Source organism: Oryzias melastigma, linkage group LG13, assembly GCF_002922805.2.
Source record: "Oryzias melastigma strain HK-1 linkage group LG13, ASM292280v2, whole genome shotgun sequence".
Taxonomy (NCBI): Eukaryota; Metazoa; Chordata; class Actinopteri; order Beloniformes; family Adrianichthyidae; genus Oryzias; species Oryzias melastigma.
In genome coordinates, this window is record NC_050524.1 from 22,941,588 (window position 1) to 22,965,460 (window position 23,873).

The 23,873-nt window shown below is 39.4% G+C and overlaps 3 protein-coding genes across 3 annotated transcripts in view; 2 read left to right on the plus strand and 1 right to left on the minus strand.

Moving 5' to 3' along the window:
- cul3b (cullin 3b) overlaps nucleotides 1-12,048 on the plus strand; it is a 15,494-nt gene extending 3,446 nt beyond the window's left edge. The window contains exons 3-16 of the mRNA XM_024277485.2: nucleotides 674-787; nucleotides 886-1,046; nucleotides 2,118-2,232; nucleotides 2,319-2,547; nucleotides 2,871-3,016; nucleotides 4,987-5,163; nucleotides 5,364-5,534; nucleotides 7,018-7,125; nucleotides 7,653-7,777; nucleotides 8,366-8,462; nucleotides 8,769-8,903; nucleotides 9,982-10,168; nucleotides 10,733-10,878; nucleotides 10,987-12,048. Of these exons, the coding sequence (XP_024133253.1) occupies nucleotides 674-787; nucleotides 886-1,046; nucleotides 2,118-2,232; nucleotides 2,319-2,547; nucleotides 2,871-3,016; nucleotides 4,987-5,163; nucleotides 5,364-5,534; nucleotides 7,018-7,125; nucleotides 7,653-7,777; nucleotides 8,366-8,462; nucleotides 8,769-8,903; nucleotides 9,982-10,168; nucleotides 10,733-10,878; nucleotides 10,987-11,118 (2,043 nt within the window). The 3' untranslated portion in view covers nucleotides 11,119-12,048. The remainder of the gene's footprint in view (nucleotides 1-673; nucleotides 788-885; nucleotides 1,047-2,117; nucleotides 2,233-2,318; nucleotides 2,548-2,870; nucleotides 3,017-4,986; nucleotides 5,164-5,363; nucleotides 5,535-7,017; nucleotides 7,126-7,652; nucleotides 7,778-8,365; nucleotides 8,463-8,768; nucleotides 8,904-9,981; nucleotides 10,169-10,732; nucleotides 10,879-10,986) is intronic.
- Nucleotides 12,049-12,204: 156 nt separating this feature from the next.
- Nucleotides 12,205-18,745, plus strand: LOC112149658 (protein FAM124B). The gene is made up of 7 exons (XM_024277486.2): nucleotides 12,205-12,768; nucleotides 14,137-14,168; nucleotides 14,953-15,165; nucleotides 15,247-15,636; nucleotides 15,717-15,913; nucleotides 16,302-16,464; nucleotides 17,127-18,745. Exons 1-7 carry the CDS (start codon nucleotides 12,698-12,700, stop codon nucleotides 17,678-17,680), a joined length of 1,620 nt encoding a protein of 539 aa, XP_024133254.1. The 5' UTR covers nucleotides 12,205-12,697; the 3' UTR covers nucleotides 17,681-18,745.
- mmp28 (matrix metallopeptidase 28) overlaps nucleotides 17,894-23,873 on the minus strand; it is a 26,046-nt gene continuing 20,066 nt past the window's right edge. The window contains exons 4-6 of the mRNA XM_024277488.1: nucleotides 22,057-22,206; nucleotides 21,771-21,938; nucleotides 17,894-19,717 (exon numbers count right to left, since the gene is read on the minus strand). Of these exons, the coding sequence (XP_024133256.1) occupies nucleotides 19,323-19,717; nucleotides 21,771-21,938; nucleotides 22,057-22,206 (713 nt within the window). The 3' untranslated portion in view covers nucleotides 17,894-19,322. The remainder of the gene's footprint in view (nucleotides 19,718-21,770; nucleotides 21,939-22,056; nucleotides 22,207-23,873) is intronic.

Genomic DNA, 23,873 nt, shown 5'->3' on the forward strand with positions numbered 1-23,873 from the left:
ACAATTTTTTGTCAAGTTTAAGAGAGTTATTCTGATAATGTGTTCTAATATGTGAACGTTATTTTCAAGTTGTCTCTTGTCTTCATTTTATTAATTATAATCATTATCTATTGTTACTGATCTCTTCCTTGAAGTGTGTATAAATGCTTTGTTGGAGTTTGTGGTGCTGAGATCAAAACTTCAGCAGCCAGATGATCTCACAGCTAAACTGTTTAATTTAAAGAATTAGAAATCTGCATCTGCACCAGTCATGAAGGATATCCTGACCCATTTAAGCTGGAGGGAGTTCAGTTAAGTCATGATTTTCCTCCGACCACAGTGAAGGAGGAAACTAGAGCATTTGTTAGATGTTTAACTCGTGTAACAGGATGAGTGGAGGCAATAAGTCATCTCTGTGCTGAAGCTAGAGAAAGAGAAGGTCAATGTGCCCTCAAGGTTCCCCTCTGTTGAGGCACTGGGTTTGTAGTGCTGAGTCACTCTGCAGTCTGACTATAATTACAGTAAGTCACTTTAAACCTGACCAGAAGAGAAAATCTCTTCTTAAAAATGGTCAGAGTGAAGGCTACACAATGTTGAGTGCTTTTTTTCTCTAAAGGGACAAGTTGATTTTTCTTTCCTTCTTGGTTTGACAGCAAAATAACTACAAGCATTTTAATTTCTCACTCTCTCAAAGGTGCGAGAAGATGTGCTGAACTCCTTAAACAATAACTTCCTTCAAACCTTAAATCAGGCTTGGAATGACCATCAAACAGCAATGGTGATGATCAGAGACATCCTGATGTATATGGTGAGTCTGTTTAACTTTAGCTGGAATCAGAGGAAACAATTCTGCTTTCAAGCCGAAACTTTTACTAAACTTGTGTTTTGTTTTGTTTTTCCTGACAGGATCGGGTTTACGTACAGCAAAACAATGTAGAGAATGTCTATAACCTTGGGCTGATCATTTTTAGAGATCAGGTGGTTCGCTACGGCTGCATCAGAGATCATCTCCGACAGACGCTGCTGGACATGATCGCACGAGAGAGGAAGGGGGAGGTTGTGGACAGGTATCACAAAATCCTAACACCTTTTTTCTAAAAGTTTGTTAAATAGAGCAATTAAAGACCCACTCTGATCATCTTTTGATCTATTGTAAAAGCGTTCCCAGTGTTGTTTAATAATGATTATGACATTTTTAACCAATTTTTTTTTTTTTAAGTTCTTTTCAAGGACATAGCTTCTGTAGAGTGGCAGGAGTTCATTAGAAATTTGTCTCTGAGTTGTGGACTATTATCATAGACCAACCCTGCCCCCACTTTTCCGTCACCTACCTGTTTACGTCATTGTCTGTATATGAGAGAACTGGACAAAGTGAGTGCGACGTCATCCTTGGAAAATGCCTTACTTCTGGTTCCAACGAAGTGAAGTCAATTCAGTCAGCATTTTTCTGCAATATGGACTTTGCCATGTTGGAAACAGACAACGTTAGTAAGAGGTGATTGATCCAAATCGGTCTGAGTGAACTTGTCGGAAAGCCACACCTCTTCCACTGAAAGCGGGCTCTGGGGAATCTGTCAATCAAAAGTTTCAAACATTCAAGGTGGGGCCACCACATCCTTTGACGAGGCATCTTATTGGTCATTGTTTAACTTTAAATAAATTTAAAAAATATGAAATTAAATAATTGTTAAAAAGAGGAATCAGAAGGACTGAATAATTGCTGTTTATTTCTCTGTAGAAGTCTATGGGATTTCGGCTTTCTGGGACCATTAGGGATTTTCTATTTGGAGCATGATGGAGGAGGGATTAGTCAGTCCAATTCTCTCTTATACAGTCTGTTTTACACATACTCATCTTAGCTTACAGCCTATCAAACGTCCAAACTAACAATAGCGGTGTAACAAAAATGGTGATTAATATTGGAGCTATCCAGTTGTGTTGAGCCAGATGCCAGCTCAGACAAAGATAACAAAGACATACATGGATCTACTGTCTACAAATGGATACATCAGAAAGTAGCAGAGCAGGAAGCTTGTGGTCCCCCCAGGATATTTACTACTACATCATAAATTATTTCTTTTTCATTTTTATGTCATTTGCCAGTTCTCTTTCAACATGTAGTCTGTATCTGTCCTCAGAGGGGCCATCAGAAATGCATGCCAAATGTTGATGATCCTCGGCCTTGAAGGGAGATCTGTTTACGAAGAAGATTTTGAAGCACCTTTCTTGGAAATGTCTGCAGAATTCTTCCAGGTTTGTCAGAAAACAGTTTTTTTTTTCAATTTCTCACTCATATTAAAAATCTGAAAACTTAATGCTATTCTTTGTCTTACTGCAAGATGGAGAGCCAAAAGTTCCTTGCAGAAAACAGTGCCAGTGTGTACATAAAGAAAGTAGAAGCCAGAATTAACGAGGAGATTGAGCGGGTAATGCACTGCCTGGATAAATCCACGGAGGAGCCAATCGTCAAGGTGGTGGAACGTGAACTTATATCTAAACATATGAAGACCATTGTAGAGATGGAGAACTCGGGCCTGGTGCACATGCTCAAAAACGGCAAGACAGATGGTAAGCAGCAGCCAAGCTGCTGGGTGTGATTTAAAAATTCATCCCACTTCCAGCTAAAGCTTTCCATGAAAAACAACGTCGAGAAAAGTTTGAGGAAAGTGAGAAGTGTCAGTGCATCGCTAATATTTTACTTCCCAATAATCATTTGCAAAGTAAAAATAAAAAGACAATGAAATGTGCTAGATTTTCATGGAGTCTTGAGTCTGTCTTCTCCTCTTCCTCTGAGCAGATGTGCCTCCTTGTCAGCAGATCTCAGAAGCTTTCTCGGTCTCATTTGGTAGAAATTGATTGGCTCCTTTGATTTCACGCATGTTTGTCCACAGATTTGGCGTGCATGTACAAGCTGTTCAGCCGGGTTCCCAACGGGCTGAAGACCATGTGTGAGTGCATGAGCGCATACCTGCGGGAGCAGGGGAAGGCTCTGGTGTCAGAGGAGGGAGAAGGAAAGAACCCCGTGGATTACATCCAGGTATGAACATCTCGTTGTTCGATACATTACCTGAATCAAATGGGAATGATAATAATGATAGGCATTGTTGTATAGATATTAGTGAATTGATTTATGAATAGTTGGAAATGCAGTGTGGGCTGCATGATGGTGTAGTGGTTTGTGCTTTTGCCTCACAGTAAGAAGGCCTTGGTTCAAATCCCGTCTGGGTCTTTTCTGTGTGGAGTTTGCATGTTCTCCTCCTACATCTGTGGGTTTTCTCCCACTGTCCAAAAACATGCTTCATATGTTAAATGGTGACTCTAAGTCATCCCTTGGTGTAAATGTGAGTGTTTTGGCTTTGCAACAGACTAGGGGAATAGAGCCTATTCCAACAGTAGCTGGGATAGGCTCCAGCAACCCCATACACCTGAAAGAGATTCAGCAAGTTCAGAGAATGAATAGATGTGGTCTGAAATGAAATCATAAACAAAGATTATAGGAACTTGGTGTTTCTTGTTTTTTTAGACCTTTTCAAGCATGACAAGTGTTGTTAATGTCAACACTTGTCATTAAAAATAACTCAAATGTCACTTAGTAACAATGTTTGAAGGTTGCAACACGTCGTTTTTGGGTTTTTTTTGTCTTTTGCATGTTGATTCTCTGTATTCTGTGGTTCTTGCGCAGATAATAAATTAGCTTGTGGTGATGGAATATCTTAGTTGTGCCAAAAAAAAACACATTCGCTGTGTCAGACAATCGCCTGTAGATGGTGGCAAATGATTGTCAATGAGATGTTGTCTATTGCCTTAAAAAGCACCCTTTTTAAATTCTGACTCACACAGTATGTCCAGATTCATTCACTGCACCCTTGTCAAGCTGTCAGGGTGTCCAATCTACTATTCCAAAATCATAAACCAGGGTCAGTATACATTACAAATAACTGTTGTCTGATCTACATCAGTCTAAACCACACATTCATACAACAGAAGCTGCTACTTTTTCAGGAAGGTCCTCAGTTTGGATTGAATGATGATCTAATTTAAAGTTATTCTGATCTGAAACCCGTCTCTACCATCTTCCTCCATGTTTGTTTTTTTGCATAAGCCACATTTTGACATAAAATAGTATTGCAAAATGTCTAATAGTGTCATAAACAACAGCTTTATGTAAAACGATTTCTATCGTACAGAGGAAAAGTATCGTCCCACTGCCCAGCCTTATTGATTAATAGAATTTATTAGCTGTTTAGATGATTTTATTAGCAGAACAGCTCTAATGGGAAACTTTGTGAGGAACCACAGACTGAACAAAACTGTTCGTTTCATGCTGCTGCTTCAAGATTGTTCTCCTCAAAGAGGAGAAAAGACATCTGAGTTACACGTAGGCATGTGATAGCTATTTTTCATTCATTACAATTGTGTAACTTGTATTTCTGTTGTGATTTAAAGAGAAAGTTTTTTTTTCCTGAAAGACTTTGTGCTTCTGGAGCTCCTGCAAAAATCTCTTTACTCAGCTGTCCTAGTGTCTGATGGACAGCAGACTGTTTGTGTCAAAGCACACACTTTGTTATCTGGTGTGGAAAGTGTTTTCTTTCTCTGGAGCTGCACAAAGCAAAGCAGATGATTGTGGATTTTTGGAGTTGGTGGATTCTAAATTTTATGGTGGCAGAAGGAGTTGGAGAACTTGATACTGTGTTTTGGAAAGGACTTTGAAATCCCTGAAGCTGTTCAAGCAGAGAAGCTTTACAAGCCTTTGTGTTAAACAGAAAATGCTAAATACAAACTTCCAAATGAGCGGCTGAAACAGGAAAGTATTTTGAGTCAGAAGCTCCTGTTTCTGCTGCAACCATGATTGCTATTAATAACCAATCCCCTCACAAAAAAAACTTTGTTCCCCCTCAAAGTTCAGTTATGTTTGTTTGAATTGATTTAAACTCGGTTGAGACTAGATTAGACTTTAATTATGATTGCAGCTGTTTTATTCCCGCTCTTTCTGCCTCTTTGCTGCAGGGTTTGCTGGACCTAAAGTCCCGGTTCGACCGTTTCCTCCAGGAGTCCTTCAATAACGACCGGCTCTTCAAACAAACGATTGCAGGAGATTTCGAATACTTCCTTAACCTCAACTCTCGCTCGCCGGAGTACCTCTCACTCTTCATCGATGACAAACTCAAGAAGGGAGTGAAAGGGGTCAGTTTGTTTTCCTACAAAAAGTGATGGTTTTTGTTCATCGAGAGAGCTCTGCCGATATAATTTAAAACATGAAACATTTTTTGGATACTTGAGACTAGCTTTAAAATTCTGTAACATGATCAGCTGCATGTTTTACACATTCAAAGCTTGATGATAATGTCAGCATCTTGACCCCTTCCATGTGTTTTCTTAATCAGCTCACAGAGCAGGAGGTGGAGTCCATACTGGACAAGGCGATGGTGCTCTTCCGCTTCATGCAGGAGAAGGACGTCTTTGAAAGGTACTACAAGCAGCATCTGGCGCGGCGGTTGCTCACCAACAAAAGCGTCTCTGATGATTCGGAAAAGAACATGATCTCAAAGTTAAAGGTAAGCAGGAGTTTGGTTTTCCAAGTTTCTGTTTGTGGTTACATACTATATCGTATTTTTTTTATCTATTTGTAACACACTCTTAGTGTTAAGCATTTAACACATCAATATACAACCACATTTAAACTGCTGTGCATGCTGCAGCTTGATCCTCTTAGTTATATTAGTAGAAGATGGAGAGGTTAGGCTAAAGTCACATTAGTCAGCATTTTCTGAGCTGTACGGTTATAGATTTTTTTTCTTTAGAAGTTTGAAATCTAAAAGCAAATGCAAAAGTTTTAAATAAAGAAGTGAAAGTCACTTAGTAGCGGTACAAAGCAGGTACGCACTCAAGAGTCAGATATAAAAGTGAGCATGTTTGGGGGGTGAAGAAATGACAGAAATACTTGCTGAGAATCATCATCTGGATGTTTTTCAGTGTAAATATAAAATAAAATAATCAGTCAGAGCAGCATAAACAACAAACATCTGAGAACAACCCATCCAAGCAGCTGCAGTTTTCTAAATGATAACCTCCAGATTAAAGAGTTATATTGCTTTAGTCTTAATTGATTTGATTAGTTTGCTGTGTTCTGAGTTTGATAGTTGGATAAAAATGTTTTATTAAAATGTTAAACAGCAGTGATTCTATTTTCTGTTAGAGAACACTGCATGTTTTGTGAAAATATGGAATAAGCTAATGTTTAGAAACACTAGAGCCATTTATAAATAGATGAATTGGGTTTAAAATAAAAGGTGCGGAGAGATGATAAATTAGGAACTGCTTGAGAGCCACAGGAGTTAAGTAAAGAAAGCTAAACCAAATCTGTGAAAAGAACCGGACCAGCATGCTGAGAACCTAAAGTATGGATCAGATCCTGGTTTCTGTGGTGGATGAGGTTTTATTCATGTTTAACCAGATTGTTTGCTGCTTCTGTCACAATAAAAAACGTATAAAAGCAACTAAACGACAAACTAAAATGTTCCATGGAAAGAAAATCATTGCTGTGATTTTTATTATAGGTTTCTCTACAGGAACTTTTCACAGATAGAAAAAAAACATTTGTTCATTTTTAGTTATTGAATAAACCAAGTTAACTTTCAAATGTTATCTTGTTGTTCAGATAGTGAACTTAATGTTCTGATTGCAGTTTGGATAATGAGTGCAAATTATATTATCCTCTTTCAAACCAAGCTATTTTGAAATTTAAATTTTGCAATCAAATATGATTATCCCATTATTAAAATTAGACATCGTTAATGAGATTAATTGCAATTACTCTCAGAAAATCATGTTATTATTCACCATTCATCACTTCAAAAAAACTTGTTCTCAAAACGTCTTTTAAAAGAAGACTTTTAGTTTTATGTTCATAGCATTATTATCATTTTTTATTGCTTAATGGTGAACATTGTTATTCCTACTGGTATTGTTAGGACACTAAAATAAGTTTGTTGTTATGTTAAGCCTCTCTCCTTTTTTATTTATTTCATTTTTTGTCAGACTGAGTGTGGCTGTCAGTTCACTTCTAAACTGGAAGGAATGTTCCGGGACATGAGCATCTCTAACACCACCATGGATGAATTTAGGCAACATCTACAGACGACGGGGGTGAGAAGACGCCACATGTAACGCTGTAGAGGCTACACGCCAATCTACGGACACAACGCTACAGACAATACATACCATGCTACAGCTACGGGCGATGCAGGGCACTCTTTGGGTGATACATGCCACCCTATGAGTGATACCATGACAACCAATGAACACCACGCTACGGACCCCACACATAACACTGCAGACACTACATACCTGCTATTCCTGCACTCAGTAAATGACAGTTTGTTTGCTGTGTCTCTGTTACATTGATGCTTCCATTGTTCTTCTAAATGCTGCTACTTGTCTGAAGTGTCTTTAGCCACTGGGAGTCTTACAGTGCTTCTTCTTATTGTGATTGTAACTAAAATGTGTGATTTATGTCTGGAACAAAAAAAACATCAATTCTGCTTTTGTTAGAGGATGTTTCCATAAGTTTGAATCGGTTTCACAAATGCACCTTGATTGTTTCAGGGTTCTGTCATGTGTCTTCAGACCCAGAAACCTGATCCGTCTGTTTTTGATGCTTCTTCTTAACTCAGGTGTCTCTCGGAGGAGTTGATCTCACGGTGAGGGTCTTGACCACCGGCTACTGGCCAACGCAATCAGCAACACCCAAGTGCAATATCCCCCCATCACCACGGCATGCATTCGAAGTCTTTAGAAGGTTTGGCACTAACTTATTATTTTATGTTTTATGAACAAACCTTTGTTAAAGGAAATGTGTATTATTAAGTCAGTTTTAGCTTAAATTATAGAGATAATTGCTTGTTTTGTCCTGATCTCCAAGTGCACTTAAGTTGTGCTGTAACTCCACATTCACTCTTGATGAACTGTGAACGAGAGACAGATTAACTAAGAGTAAAACTATACACTAAACTTAGAAATGTATGAATATGTTCTAATTAAAATCTTTAGTGTTTTCATGTTAAAAAAAAGATCAGATCAACATTTTATTTAAATGCAGTTCTTTTATAGTTTACAAAGTTTCTATAAGATTCTTGAAAACCTTAAAAAAGCCTGAAGTTGTGCTTTTAATACTTGAAAAGTGATCATATTTTAGAGAAAGAACTTGACTGTTGATATTGAGTATAAGAACAAATAAGGACAGACCTTTTCCAGCCTGTGAATTTCTTTCCTTTTTCAGTGAATTCTCAGAAACAGAACTGGTGCCCACGCATTCTTACAGTGAAGTGTCCTGCATCGACTCTCCTCTCGGAGAGAAGAACCTGACACGACTCTGCTCTGCTTTCAGGTTTTACCTTGGTAAGCACAGTGGGAGACAACTCACCCTGCAGCACCACATGGGTTCAGCAGATTTAAATGCCACCTTCTATGGTCCCATCAAAAAGGTAAACGCCTCCAAGGAGGCAGAAAACTCTTTTAAGACGTTTTCAGATAGAAACTGTTGCTTTGAGTGTTTTTATTGATTCATTTTTACAGTTTTAAGTCTTTGTGATGACATAATGCTTTAGTTTATAAGCAGTTTTATTGAAAATGATCACTTCCTGCTGCATTTAAACATGAGAATTAACCAAAAGGTTGAATGCTATATGTATTTTTTTTAGCAACACCACCTTCTTTATACTGATATTACTAAATAAAATACTTGGATTGAATTTTGTGAGTCAAAGCAAATGTGCTTTTGTTTCCTACAGGAGGACGGGTCGGAGGTTGGAGTTGGGGGAGCCCAGGTGACCGGCTCCAACACCAGAAAGCACATCCTGCAGGTGTCCACCTTTCAGATGACCATCCTCATGCTGTTCAACAACAGGGAGAAGTCCACCTTTGAGGTAAACTGCTGAAGGAGTTTCATTAAAGCCGAGACAGAGAAGAAAAAAGTGAAATGAGATATGTTTTTAATGAGTGAAAGCTCATTTTAAAACCTGCATTGACATAAAACCGTAAAATATGCAAGTGTTACGTAAGAATGTATTATAGAAAAAGTTTAAAATGTTGCCACAGAGAAAAAAAAGGTGTTGTGGTTATGAACCATTTTCATCTAAATATGTATGTTTTTTTTCCCCAAATGTTGTTTTTGCTGGTTTAAGGGATGGAACTTTTTCATTTTGTCATAAGATGTCAATAAAAATGAGATTTGATATATACAATGTAGAAGTTACAAAGAGAAAACAGCAGTCAGGAGAGGAATACAAGTTTATTGTGTTCCCTGTAAATGTCAGTAAAGGTCACAGTTGATGCTAACATTTCATCTCAGTAGAAATGACTTTATGTTGTTCAATTTCCCAAATGTGTTTCCATCTTCTACGTCAGTGATCTCCAACCTTTTTCAGGCCACTGACTGGTTTAATGTCAGACAAGAATTTCACAGACCGGCCTGTAAGAGGCTGAAGACTACGTCAGATTTTTGAATTCACGGTTTCCTTTAATTTTTAAGGGAAAAGTTCCTCTTGATCACCTGTAACACATCTGCAGCTGGTTTAAACGTTCTATGTACATTATATTTTGTGTAGGAATTATTAAATGTGACAGATCATCTCTGAACTGTTGAGTGGCCGCTTTATGAAAGTAACAACTGTATTAAGACTCAAGATCGAAGAGAAGTAAGTCATAGACGGATAGTGGAGAGAACATTTAAAGCTTAAAGCTTATATAGACAATAAATAAGGCAGAAATAATGAAAGTTGTGGGTTTTTTTGCTCAGCATCTGTGTACTGGTTACCACTATTAATCTTTTCTCACGAAACCCAAAAGCAAAGATAAAATCTCATCTTAGAGCACAGTTGAGTTTTATTTATTTAAATTCTGGCCTGTTTTTTCAGCATTTCCTGTTTCCCATGATTCCATCTGTGTGCTGAGAACTCCTGACAAGCGTTCTCTGACAGCAAACTTGTTCTCCTCACTTTGTAGGAGATCCAGCAGGAGACGGATATCCCGGAGAGGGAGCTGGTGCGAGCGCTGCAGTCTCTGGCCTGTGGGAAACCCACCCAGAGAGTCCTCACCAAGGAGCCAAAATCCAAGGAAATCGAAAATGGACATGTTTTTACCGTCAATGACCAGTTTACTTCCAAACTTCACCGTGTCAAAATCCAGACAGGTGAGCTGAATCATTAAGGTCATGTCAATTTTAGATCAAATATAAAAACCTGAGTTGTTTTCTAGGACATAGTTTGTTGAGAGCTCTCTGTTTATATGCTTTACTGCTAGATAAAAACGCAATAAAAATGGTGAGCAATAATAACCACAGAGTTCTGAGCCAAATCCCAGCTTGAACGAGAAAAATGAAGACGTGCATGATCTAGTCGTCTACAATTTGAATTCAAAAATACTCAGAAATGAAACTTTATTACTCATTTACTTTATGGGAAAAATGCCACAAGAACATGTTAAAGACACCAAAAAACAGAATTTTTAATTGGACTGGATCTTTAAATACCAAACTATCAACATGTTACAAATGCATTAACTCTACACTTTATTAGCACAGCTCTAACATGGAGTATGTTTACATTTTAAGCAGTAAGTTATACTATTCTGAATCAAAATCTAGTTTGTTCTGACTTTGTGTTTTTCTAAGTGAGCCTTTAAAGATCAGAACTCTACAACTTTTTGCAATTATTTTTTATATGAATGTAGTTTTTTTTTTTTTCTTCTTCTGTAGTGGCTGCTAAACAGGGAGAGTCAGACCCAGAGAGGAAGGAGACCCGGCAGAAAGTGGATGATGACAGAAAGCATGAGATTGAAGCCGCCATCGTCCGCATCATGAAGTCCAGAAAGAAGATGCAGCACAACGTGCTTGTAGCAGAGGTCAGTCACTTCACACGTTTGTTCCTTGTTCTCCTTGTTCCATCTCTTCATGAAAAGACAGATAAATTGAAGGGATGTTACTCATTGGTGCTCGTTCTGTCTTCTCAGGTCACACAGCAGCTGCGAGCGCGGTTTCTTCCCAGTCCTGTTGTCATCAAGAAGCGCATTGAAGGACTCATTGAGAGAGAATACTTGGCGAGAACGCCAGAGGACCGCAAAGTGTACACTTACGTAGCATAACAAGTGACGTGGCTGCGAGCTGATGGCGATGAAAGCGGAGCCCGCTCTCTGTCTGGACTGCTCCGTGTTTTAAGTCGAGGCGGAGATGCTTTCATCGTGAATTCTGGGAAACACTGGGAAGCTTCGAAAACGTCCTCCATAAAAACCTGTAAAGAAAAATTCTGCAAAAGATGGCGACATTTTCTAGAGTTATTAGACTTCTGCTGAGTAAAGTGAGAGGAGTGGGATGTAGTTTTGTATAAAATAATGCTTCTTGTGGCCTTTGGAGGAAAGCGGCTGAGTCACTCGAGTGGTGACGCCACGGAGATCAAGAAAACATCGGGATTCCCCTCTGTTTTAAACGTGGATGTTAATGTGTTATGTTTGTATTTTGTGACACAAAAATAGTTGTACAGATCGGCGAGTCTTGGCCTTTTCCTCAAAGAGGATTTTTAGACTTCAAGAGAAGGATGAGGTGTTCCCTGGTACAGACCCGGTTTACAGCAGCAGCCAAACAGTTTTTGTTTTAACGGACATTTAAAAGCTTCACTTCAGTTGCAAGTTTATGTCTTTAGGGGGTGACACTCGTCCTTCAACACAGCACACAGTAAAACAGGAACAAAAAAGTGTGACCAGCTCTGTACCAGCAGCCAAACAAATCAATGGCTTCACAGCATGCCTTTTATTAAATGGGTCAATCATGGATACCAGACACAACTCCATAGATGTTTGATCTTTAATGGCGCTGCAGCATAATCAAATGGATCCTTCAATATTTTGTTCCTAGTGGTGCAGGTTTCATAGATTTCCCTTTTCCACTGCATTGTGAACAGATGGAGGCAGGTTAGTGCCACGCTTTAATTTGTACAAATTGTAAAATAATTGTACGCATTGCAAAGGTGGATTGTACAGGGCCTTGTTTTCATCATATTAAATGTAGAGAAAAATGTTTCTTTTCTGTTTATCTGCACTTTTCATAAGAAGGAACTCAACCAGAAACTCAAATTTTGTTTAAAAAAAATCCCATGTTTATGTTCAAGGTAACTATATTTAAAATATTGTTAACACTTATTTGTGACTGTGCCAACATGTCAAAATTGTACAAAAAAATGTTTTATGGGTTTAGTTAAAAGATAAATCATTTTTAATGTTTTAAGTTCTGAATCTGTATTGTAGAAGCACCAGCAGAGATCAATGTTATGGTGAAGGTGACATAAAGAGGAGTTTGGTTTTTACAGACCCAGCAGCCACTAATGCGCTTATCCAGGTCTTAATAATGTATTTCTGTTGGGGGGTCGGACACCTCCCCTCATAACACTTAAATCTGCGCCTCCGTCTGCTCCTCCTTTGTCCTCCTCATGTCAGACTGCTGCCATCTGCTCTGTTGTTATTGAAAGCGTTCACACTTGTGCTGCTCCCTTTCACTCCGCGCGAGCGTTTAGTCTGCGTCCGCGCGGACGCTCAGTTTCAGCTTTTTCAAACACGGCGGCGTGACGTCAGCGTCCTGACTGGAAAACCAACTCGGACAGGATGCTCTCCGGTGTGAACCCCGACCCTCCGCCCGCAGCGCTGCCCCGCACGTGAAGCTCCGCACTGGGTCATGAGGAGAGGAGCTGCGGTGTTCGGCAGACGCGACCATGAAAACCCGGACTCCGGAGCAGAAACTGCCGCGTGAGTCCGACGCGGTTTCCGCTTTAGCTTCAGGCTAATGCTAGCTATCAACTTTCGTTTTCAAATCACAATGGGATTGATTATTTGTTGAAAAATCTTCACCTTTAACTTCAGCAGCCGCATCTTAGTAAATAACCTGTTGGACAGCTTTCCTTACTGGAGTTTTTTTTTATTCTTTATTCTCATAAATCAACTTTTTTCCAGCTCATGGGAGCTAACAACAGATAAAGGGTTGTCATGGTGACCGCAGCAATACGGCAAGTTTCCAAGACGACCACCACAAGATGGAGACAAATGTTTGTGGAAAGTCCAGAGTTTCTCTACAACGAAAAAAAGTTATTAGAGAGTCTAATTTTTACTGAAAGCGGAAAAAAGAGGGGGAAAGTCGTACACTTTTGATGGAAAATAGTCAAAATTTTACGACAAAGTGGTAAAAAAGGATTTGAAAATAGTTGTAGTTTATGACAAAAGCTTAAAAAATTATTGAAACAAAATCATAAAATTATAAGTGAAAAATTGACAATAATAAAAGTGTAAAATGACTGGGAAAAGAAGCCACACAATTGTGGAAAAATACAACATTTTATGAGAATAAAGTCATTAAATTGTTATTTTTTAATTAAAATCACAAAACATTGAGAAAAAAGTCGCATATTAATTATATGAAAATGTTGAAATTTTACTAACAAAGTCCTAAAATTGTAAGAAAAAGACAGAATTTGACAAAAAAAAAATCAAAATAAAAAAGTTAAAATATTAAGAGAAAAACATTCACAAGATTTATTCTGAAAAACTTTTATCCAGAAAATATCTAGCTTTTTTGCAGACTAACTGTTGCATTTAGCATTCAAAATGTTTTTCAACAAAGACAAACATTACCTGTTTAGTTAATGTTGTAAACAAAATCTGCTGAATCTGATTTTCTTTCTTTTTTCTTTTTTCTTTTTTTTGTAATTGTACAATTTTCCTTTCATGAAATTATACCTTTATTTTTGAAAAATACAACTTTTATTTATTTACAATTTTATTCTTGTAAAATGTTGACCTTTTCTGTAACGGTATGACTTTATTCTCATTAAAAATTGATCAATTTCTGATAGTTTTACCATTTTTTTCTCATATATAGTTAATTATTTTTTTATGTTGGCCCTAATACTGTCAACCGGTCTTTCAATTTCTGTCTTATTGTGATGTTTTATTGCAGTTTTAACCTCCACAAGGCTTAATTTCTTTTACAAAATGGTTTGAAATTCCTCTGTGAACAAAAGGTTTAGGTTGCTAGTCTGAAAGATATATTTTAAAAGCCTGAAAGCCTGCATTTCAGGTGTGAGTGCTGGAATCATTTTATGGCTTTTACTTCTTTTCCAGATCTGAATGCAGCAGGATGTCACTGTCTGCCTGTGAGTACCTCATTATTTGAACTCGGCTTTTAGCAGACTGAATGATAAACAATGAAGAATCAGAAGCTTCGGTCTTATAATTCAAGTCAAACGGCAAAAATAACGGACTCTAGCTGAATATTCCTGTCATCCAGATGTTGAATAATTTTAACAATCTCCAAAGTTTGCAGTTTGATGCCTGCAGTTGTATCACCTCAGAATCCTGCTTGATGAATTAGACTGTCTGCTAACAGATGAATACCGTAACCACATCAAAAGACATGGAACATTTTCAGATTTGTCTTTATCCCACAGCATTCAGCTCTTGACCACATCACAACGATTTGTTATTTAACAGATGTACCATTTCATCTTCACTAGCATCAGATTCAATCAGATAAAACAGCTGTTTTCACTCATCTGGTTAACATTTAGCATCAAAGTGATCTTTAAGTGTCGATTTCTACTGATTGTTGAAGCTGCTAAGCAACTAATAACCTTAAAAATAAGTTTCTACTTGGTTTAAAATGGCTACTATCACATCTTCAAGATGCATACAGTTCCTATCCTCTAACCCCAGTGTAACCATTTGTACCATAGTTCATGTGTGTATTTCTGAGACACCAATTTCATCAGCATGATCAAAACTAATGGATAAAATTGCAGATTCAGCTAAAATGAACCAAACGACTTTAAATGATTTTTTAAATGGATATTAAACATGAGGTTCAGATGTTAGCCTGCTATTATTAATAGCACATTTGCATTTATCTTTTTTTTTTTGTTGCTTCATGTTTATTCTCAGTTGATCCCCTGGCGGGGCGGGTCAGGCCGCGGCGGCGGCAGCAGCAGCTCCTGCTGATGAACATGCATCTGCTGGCCAACCCTGGGGACTCTCTGCTGTTGCAGCATTCTCTGGACCGCCTGCTGCGCTGGCTCTGCCCGAGCCTCCGTATCTTCCACGTCTCTGAGAGGGCCGCCCCCTTCAGAAGTTTCACACGTCCGAGTCCGGTGGCAGGTCAGAAGCTCTGCAGATTTCAGTCGCTGTGCAGAAATTTACCCGCAAGGCTGATGGACGATTTCCCCAAATGAATTCCAGGCTACCCGTCTTTGGCCATTACTTTCTTCCTGCATGAGGCCTACGGAGAGGAGCGGATTCTCAGAGTGCTGGACGTTTTCCAACGGCCGCCGTGGCAGTACCATCACACGGAGAGCTGCGGCGGCAGAACCGGAGGGATCCACGTCGGCAGCTCGGCCTCCGCCGGCCTTCTGCGGCCCTACTTGCTGCCCAGCAGAGACTTCTACAGTCTGGGCGCAGGAATGCCCGTGTGGGGCGTGCGACCCGTCCACTGTGGTGGCGAAATCCTGCGAGTGACTCTCTACAGTTGCCATGGTAACTACGAGGATGCCGTGCGGCTCTACGAGACGGTCCTGCAGCGCCGGGCCGAGGAGCAGAAGGCCGGCTTCAGCTGGTTCACCCTCCACACAGGTGTGTATCTGTGCACCACCTAGTCATCCCTGCATAGACGCTCCTGCATGACGCCGTGCTGCTCTCTTCCTGCTCGACAGAGCCCGGCCTCACCCTGCAGCTGGCGCTGAAGCAGTTATCCCCGGGCGTTCGGGTGGAGCCGTGCGTCTCCACCGTACTGCAGTTCAGCGTGGAAGAAATTGGGCAGCTGGTACCGTTGTTGCCAAATCCCTGCACCCCCATCAGTGCGACGCGCTGGCAGACAGAAGACCTGGACGGCAACAAGATGCTCTTCCAGGTAAACGCGGTTTCACGTCTGTGAGCTTCATCGTTTCCTGAAGATTGTTTCTGCCTTTACACTTTTATAACATGCGTCACCAGAAAAGGGATGAACAGCTAAAGTTGATGCAGCTGATGTGTTGTGACCAGTTACACATTTTAAAGAATTCAATCGCAATAGAATGGGTTTATTTCAAGCGATTAAAACTAAAACTCCCAAAAAAGAAAAACAAAAGAGGAAGAACAGGTTTGTAAAACAGCCTGAACACGCTACTGCCACACAGGGGATCAATTTTATGCTGAGTCATCCTTACGATTTGGAGGAGATCTGGAGTTATGAGAACATCAATCATGTAAGAATCTGCATTGAATCACTGTTAAATGAGCTGTGTCTGTCCGTGCTGCAGGTGAACGCTCCCGCTCAGTCCCAGCAGCCTCTCACCTGTGCTTTTCCTCCAACACTAACCCTCGTGCCCCCCCGGGGCCCCAAGCTGAGGACTTTGGCTCAGGGCAGCAGCCTGTCACTCTGCAGCCGCTCAGCTCCCTTCTCCTGGCAAAACCATCGGCAAGGTAAATCTTTCAAAAGTAGTTCTCAGTATATTTTCCATTATTAATATCTGGGGGTTTTCCTTAAATTTCCTGGAGCAGTTTTTAATTTCATTTGCGAATCTGAATCTCATTTAGGAAACATATTTGGTACGAAGCTGCCTGTCAGTACAAATTAACCCTCACATTCAAATTAAAGCACACTCCATGCACCAAATGTTGAAGTTCCTCTAGTGACCACTAGAGGCTGGTTTCACACCGGAAAACTCCGTATATAAACAGTGGTGTCAAATGTATCTTTGTACTCACTCTTTTTATCAGCTGTTTATATTTAACTCAAATTTGTGCTTAAAAAAAACAAGAATTTTGATTGGTATTTTTTCACTTTGCTGAAGTGGGCGGAGTCAAAATGTTCTAAATGCTTCAGTCTTCATTCCCACCATTCAGAATATTTTAGATGACATCAAATTAGATCAAGTGAATGACTATACTTTTACTGAAGGGTTGGACATCAGAGGGGGATTATGGGAGTTGCAGTCTTTTTCTGAACTTTCATGAGATAACAGGTGTGATAAACAGCCAGAACTCTCAGTAGAACTGCTTTCATTCAGGTCTTACTTCCTTCCTAAGCATACCGAGTGTTCCTGAAGTGACTCTGAGTGACGGTGCTGGTTCTCCGTTGGCAGGACAGCGGCCCCGCAGTGACCCCGCCCTGGAGAAGCTCTATGGAGGAGCAGGAAGTCTGGGAACAGGGAGCTGCTGCAGCACACCTCCTGGGAGCTCCTGCTACTCCTCTCAGTGCAGCAGCCCTGCTCAGCTCTCAACCTTCAACCATCCAGACTCCACTCTTGGCGCCTCCATCACCTGTTCTCTCCCCCACCTCCCACTGGAGGAGGATGAGGAGGAGTCAGAGACTAATGTTGACACAGGAGTTGCAGTTTCTCCCTGCTCAGACTCGGCAGTCATAGGAGTTCCTCGCTCCTCCTCGACGGACCTCCTGATGACCGTCCTCCCCGAGAGACCTGCAGCTGCTGTGGTTCAGGAGCGGACTGAGCGTCTCCCACAGAGACGGACGCCGTGTGGGGCGTGGGGCTCTGGAGGCTCCACAGATCTGCTTTTGGAGAACAGCAGCACCGTGACAGAACTGAACTGTTCGGGGTTGATCTCTGTAGAGAACAAGACTGAGCTGCTCTCTGCAGGAACACAAGGAGAAGATCCAGCTGATGAGTTCTTCATCTGAGTTTGGCTGAAAACTGAAGTTCCTACTAACATGCCTTGCTCAATGGTAACTTTCTAAAAAAATGACTGTTAGAGTGTAAAACAGTGATTTAAACTCAACATTTTGGACATCTAATGTTAAAATGGCTGTAATTCTAAATTCTGAAGAAATTCTGCTTCAAACCACAACCTTAAAACCTAATCCTGAAGCCGTGCAGCAGGTAAGACACCTCAATCACAGGTAAATCCTTTAATTGACGTTTTCTGTCAAATTCCAGGTTTGTTTTGTCTAACAGCCAGAAGAAATGATACAAGGTGAATGATAGGAGCTACATAAGAAGTGAACATTTTACATTTAGACTTGACAGTAACTTTGACAGCTGCTTCTCAATAATCCAGATTAGGATTATGAGGAAGAGTTGTGTGCAAACATGGCAGAAATGGCCCTTTAGTTCTAACAGTCTTTTGCCTCTGAAGCAGAGCAGCTCCATGTGGCGACATTTTAGGAGATGCAACTGAGGTTGTCCAACAGCCCTCCAGCTCTCAGGCCAATGCAGCAGAAATCTAAAACCACAGAAAAATGTGTCCTTCATCCTCATAGAAACAAGGATTGTACCATCAGAAGTGCTGATCATAAGAAGTCTGCAGATAAACCGGATCTGATTTCAGTCTAAACTTATTTGATTTCTTCTTCAGCTGAAGTTCACTGTCATAAAAAAAAAAAAAAATCAACATTCCTTTTTAGCGCTTATAAAATATTTTTTAAAAATGGGATTATCATGAAAACAAACAAAAAATACATCGGAGGAAGAATGGTTATTCTGACAAACAGAACTTTAATAGCTGCTTATTTCTCAATAGAGTCTAGATTTTGGCTTCTTGGAACCAGAAGGTACTTCCTGTTTGGAATACAGTCTATGGTTAGCACAGGAAGGTGGAGGGCTTGTTCCACTACCCATAATTAAAAAAAGATTAATTTAAGCTTCATTTAATTTAGTTATGTAAATTGGTTTCTACTGATTCTTTATTTTTTATGTCTAATGCATCATAAATAAAACTCAGTGACTTTATGCACTGAAATCATGAATCCAGGCAGGTTTTTCTGCAGATATTTCATGTTCTCTTCAGGGGGGTTTGCATTAATGCAGGATTATTGATTTACAAACTAAAATTGCATTTTAGTTTGTAAATCTGATTGTTTAAACTTCTTATCTCTGTCAGTTTGGCCTATACATTGTTTCAGTGTTAGCTACAAGACTCCAATGTTCATGTGAAAATAATTAAAAATCAATTTACATTTCAGGGTTTACATGTAAGTAATAAAAATGTTGACAGCCTTGAGTTTTGAATGTATGGATCAATACTTCTAAATTAATCGTATTAGCAACATAACAGAAACAATTATGCAAAATTCTTTGACAGAAAATTATTACTGTTGTAAAAACAGTGGAAAAAACACAAAACCTAAATGATTTTCTTTGGTCAAATCAACAGCACCACAGCATTAATAAAGCTGTAATTACACATAGACATCCATTCAACAGTATAAATAGTGTAAGTGCTTCAACATTTATCATAAAGTCTACATCTAGCTCGCTGCCACATAAACTGCAGTTTCTGCCTCACACAAATTGCACTTTTACTCGTCCAGCTCCCTCTGCTGGTCAAAGGATGTTATTGCTCTGAGGGAGGTTGGAGCAGCCCGTCCAGCTCAGATCTTCAGCCCACTGTCCCTCTTTGGTCACCTGAAGCTTCCCCGGGTCAAACCTCCAGAACTGCCTGTCTTTAAACAGGTAAAGGCGCCCGTCAGACCGGGTCAGGGCCCCGTTGGTGCCTGGAGGGACGCCAGTCCAGTCAGTCAGTCTGCGGGGGTAGTAGGGCTCCTGGCGCAGGATTTTGAGGTTGAAGACGAAGTAGCGAGAGCGCTTAAAGAGAACCATGTGGCCCAGAGGAGCGTAGTAGAAGGCGCAGTCTGGGTGGCGGGGCAGACCCAGATCACTGCTCATCCTGGGGAAGGTAGGATCCAAAACGCCTCCTGTGAATCGCCACATCCTCCTCCCTGAACGCCACACAAAGAACGACTTAGGTAGGAAGAGCCACAATAACACGTTTTAGATTTCAGAATAAACCTGAACTCCAGCCTTAATGTCACAGAAGAATAAGTCAACACATTGTTTTCATATTCAGATTTTGCTAAACACATTTTAGAAGGTTAAAAGTTGCATTAAAATGTTGAGGGCTTACATTCATGAGTAGACTGAGGAGGATTGGTTTGGACTGAGAGAAGGTAAATTCATGTGTTAGTAGTGCTGATAATGTTAAGTACTTTAAATAATAGGATCAGGATTCAGCTGAGGTGAAAGCCATGACGTCATAGAGGACAAACCCATTCTAATTCCTAAGAAATTCTTCTTTATGTGGTATTTAAAGATACAAAAAATACTTTTGAGGTAAACATTTAGTAAAACAAGTTAGCTTAATCTAATAAATTGACTGTTCTCCTTTCTTCCTGGACCCATGGTATGCTCTAGTCCAATCAGATAGCGAGAAGCGACACAAAGTAAATACAAGTGAAACAATTTTAAATTTTCACATAAAATACAAGTCACATTTTAACGTCTCATTGTGTAAGTTTTAATTTTTTAATTTGTTAACTGAACTCGGTTTTTGCAATTAAAATCACAAGCTTTTATGATGAAAACTTGATGTTTTACAGCTCCCTCTAGTGGAGAAAAAGTGGAAACCGCTAATTAATGTTGACAGATTCTGGTAATATATTTTTCAAAAGTCTAAAAAGTTAAAATATCCTTCCGACTACCAGAGAACAAAATTGTCCAGTCATGTTTTTTTTAAATCCCCAAAAACTACAATTCCCAAAGCTCCACTCCTTTACTTTTGGTATCACCAAAAAGCCCAAAAATGTCCTTTGTAGATCCCTAAAGGAGTTTATTCAGGTTTAGGAATGTTTTCTACAGAGGACACATTTGCATTGCTGATAGTCAGGAAGTTATAAAGCAAATAAAAAGTTAACAAAAAATTCCACTAACCCTAAAAACCCTAAAACATAATATTATATGTACGTGTGTGCACATTATGTGCACGTATACGCGCACACACTAATAAGAAAAACAAAAAAACAGGAAAAGTATGTCATATAGTTTGTAAAATAATATATTATATTAAATAAATAGAATCAAAACAATTAAAATCGTTATCAAATCAACATCAAGAGTTGATTAGAAAAAAGTGGTCTGTTTTCCAACCTAAACAAACTGATCAACAAACTAAAGCAGAAAAACAAAAAAATATTTAAATGTGTTTGGCTTCAAATTAAACCAAAAATATTTGTAGTTTGAAAATCAGGGTGGAAAACTCATAAAAGTGAAGCAAGTTTCTCTTTGACATATAATTAATTAGTGCATTTTAGTTACATATCAGCGTCTTTTATCTGAAAAGATGTGGCACAAATGTTTCCCATTTTTATACAAATATACTAAATAAACTCAAATTTAAGTCAGTTTTACACCCATCCAGATATTATCTCACTACACATGCACAGACTGCATAACTTCCAATCATTATTTTAGACCAACTTTAGCCTAAGCTGTATTTTTTATCAAAAAAGTAACTCTGTTGTAGTCTCCAAAACTTGTTCTGCAATTCCTAAAAAGGAACAGTCAGTGAAATAGAGATAATTGTACATACTTTAACAAATATATCTTCTTTAACTTCACTCAGCTTGGATATAAAATAGGAATTCTTTTGAAACATTTTTAAAAATTAAGGATTATTTCCATTGAAGTAATGTTTTGAGAGCACTTGTGACTAATAATCTTACATTTTCTAATACAGTTAAAAAAGGATTTTCTTTCAAGTTTCTGGATCTTGACTGTAAATTAAATTTTGATTTAAAACAATGATTTATCTGAATTTAATGCAAAAGTTATGTCCCACCTTGGGATAATTTTATGTTATCTTTTTAGTTTTATGTGTATTTTAGCATCTCATCATATAGACGGTGTGACCCAAAGGCCTGCTGGGAAGAGTTTACCAAATATGAAGGTTATTATACGGGAATGTCTGGGTTTGAAATGAATTTAGGGAGGAGGTACCTTTGAAGAAATACCATTTGGAGTCCAGCGGGGAGAAGGCAGCCGCCTCGATGGCCTGAGGCAGGCCGGGCCAGCGTTGACGGAGCGGCAGCGGGCTGCTCACGCCGCCGTCAGCTGAGACCGTCCAGTACACGCTGCCGCGAAACACCAGCACCGTCTCATTTTGGTCTGCAGACACAGAGAGGGATGGAAAGCTTTGCAGGAACAGACTCAGCTCTTTGACAGAAAAGATTTTGATTTTCATCTTCATTAGAAAATAATATTTCTCTTTTCATTTAAAGCTTACCCATAGTGATTGCATCAAAGACTCCCTGGCAGTACAGAGGTAGACCTGCAGTTTGGCTCTGGCTCTGCAGCTCTGCAAGCTCCCACTGCTGCAGCGCAGCGTGCAACACCTGACCTGGCAACCGCACAGGCCGATTACTCAGTGGTTTACCTGAAAGTTCATCACAAAAAAAGGAATCCTCCATAAACTTTATGGAACATTTATCCTTAAAGATCAAACAAAATATTTTAAAATGAGTGACATTTCATTTAAAATGAGATTTGAATTATCTTTTGCAGGAAGTTGATGGGTTGAGACTGATGGGTGACATTTCAGAGAACAGGAAGTAAACAGACAGCTGTGGACGGGCCAAACGCACGAGCGCTGACCCAAACGTTAGCAGCACTAAATAAATTCATGGCACGTCCACGTCTGCAGAGTCAGAGATCAAGAGCAAGAAGAACAAAAGGAAGAGCACGCCACGAGGCGGGCGATGGCGCTTTCAAAGCGACTGCAAATGTTTTGTTTGCAAGAGAACGGCACAAACATTTGTGTTGGAGGCGGATAAAATCAGCACACCCATGAAGTGGCGGAAACTGCAGGGAAAGCAGATATCTGCTCACGATAAGGCCGGACATCTGACTTCATTCAAACCAAGAATCAAAGTGTGCAGCAAGAGTTCATGTGTTTGCACAGAGAAAGTGCAAAAAGTAAAAGCATTTTATCCAAAATGTTCAAATTCCTCAACTAGAAAGAAACAATTTTAAAGATAACAGTTGGGTACCTTTAAAAAAAACTGGATAAATGCAGCTGTCATTGCATAAATAAACAGCAACTGCAGCTGTAAACGATTTTCTCCACACAATAAAATAAGGCTTTAAAGACCCGCTCCACTGAAAATGCTGTTTTTAACTTGTTGTTGTAGCATTTTTCTGATGATAAATACAAAGTAAAGTAACCTAAAATTGCATTTCTGAGTATTTCTTTATTTAAATTGTTAGGAATCAGGAGCAGATGGAAGAATTCTGTAAGAAAAAGAGCTAACTTGTGACGTAGAGAATACACTTCAATGATTTCTCTTGTAATAATCAAGTAATCAATAAAAAAAGTGTTTTAAAGTCATTCATAACAGCATTCAAACAGTTAATTTTTAAAAGAATGAAGAACTTCTGCACAGGTTTTGACATATCCAGGGCAGCGTGGCTCTTATTCTTCCAGAAAGGGAGTGTTTGCATTCTTCTCCAGTCACATTTTCCTCCTGCTTGTTGTCAGTGAGCTTTCAGAGGAGCCCGGCACGCCGTCTGACACTCACAACTCGCACAAGCTTCTCCTCAGAGCGGCAGCATGTCAAAACATCAGGAACGGGATCCACGGCCCCGTCAGCTGCTGCGGCTCCTTTTCCCACCTCTGAGGCTGTTTGACATGAACAGGGAGCCGCTGTTCTCTGCAGGAACAGGAGCTCCGGATGGGAACGGGCTGATAAGGGATGAGCTTCACCAAACTCCAGCTGGTTGATCCAGAGACTTTATCTGAGCTTTTCTGAGGATTCTGCTTTAGTTCATAAACACGATTCTAAAACACTAAAATGTAGTAATTTGACTTAAAAAAATTTGAAGTGTAATCTGATTACATGTTTTAGTCAATAAATGTGGGGGCTGTATGTACCGGTACTATGTGGGTCAGGTGATATTTTTGATGCTACTTTGCTGCTTTTCTCCAGAGAAAAATGTCAAATATACACTTAAAATTAGTCAAAATTCTTACTCCATTGGCAGATATTCTTTATATAACCATTAAACTGCCAATAGGGTTACAAAAATTATGTTCTTACCAAGAAT

What these genes read in the sequence shown, in the direction of transcription:
- LOC112149658 (XM_024277486.2), top strand. Translation starts at nt 12,698, where the DNA reads ATGAGGAGAGGAGCTGCGGTGTTCGGCAGACGCGACCATGAAAACCCG. An exon ending in ACGTCCGAGTCCGGTGGCAG is followed by an intron (nt 15,166 to 15,246) that starts GTCAGAAGCTCT and finishes AATGAATTCCAG; the next exon opens with GCTACCCGTCTTTGGCCATT. An exon ending in CTGGTTCACCCTCCACACAG is followed by an intron (nt 15,637 to 15,716) that starts GTGTGTATCTGT and finishes CCTGCTCGACAG; the next exon opens with AGCCCGGCCTCACCCTGCAG.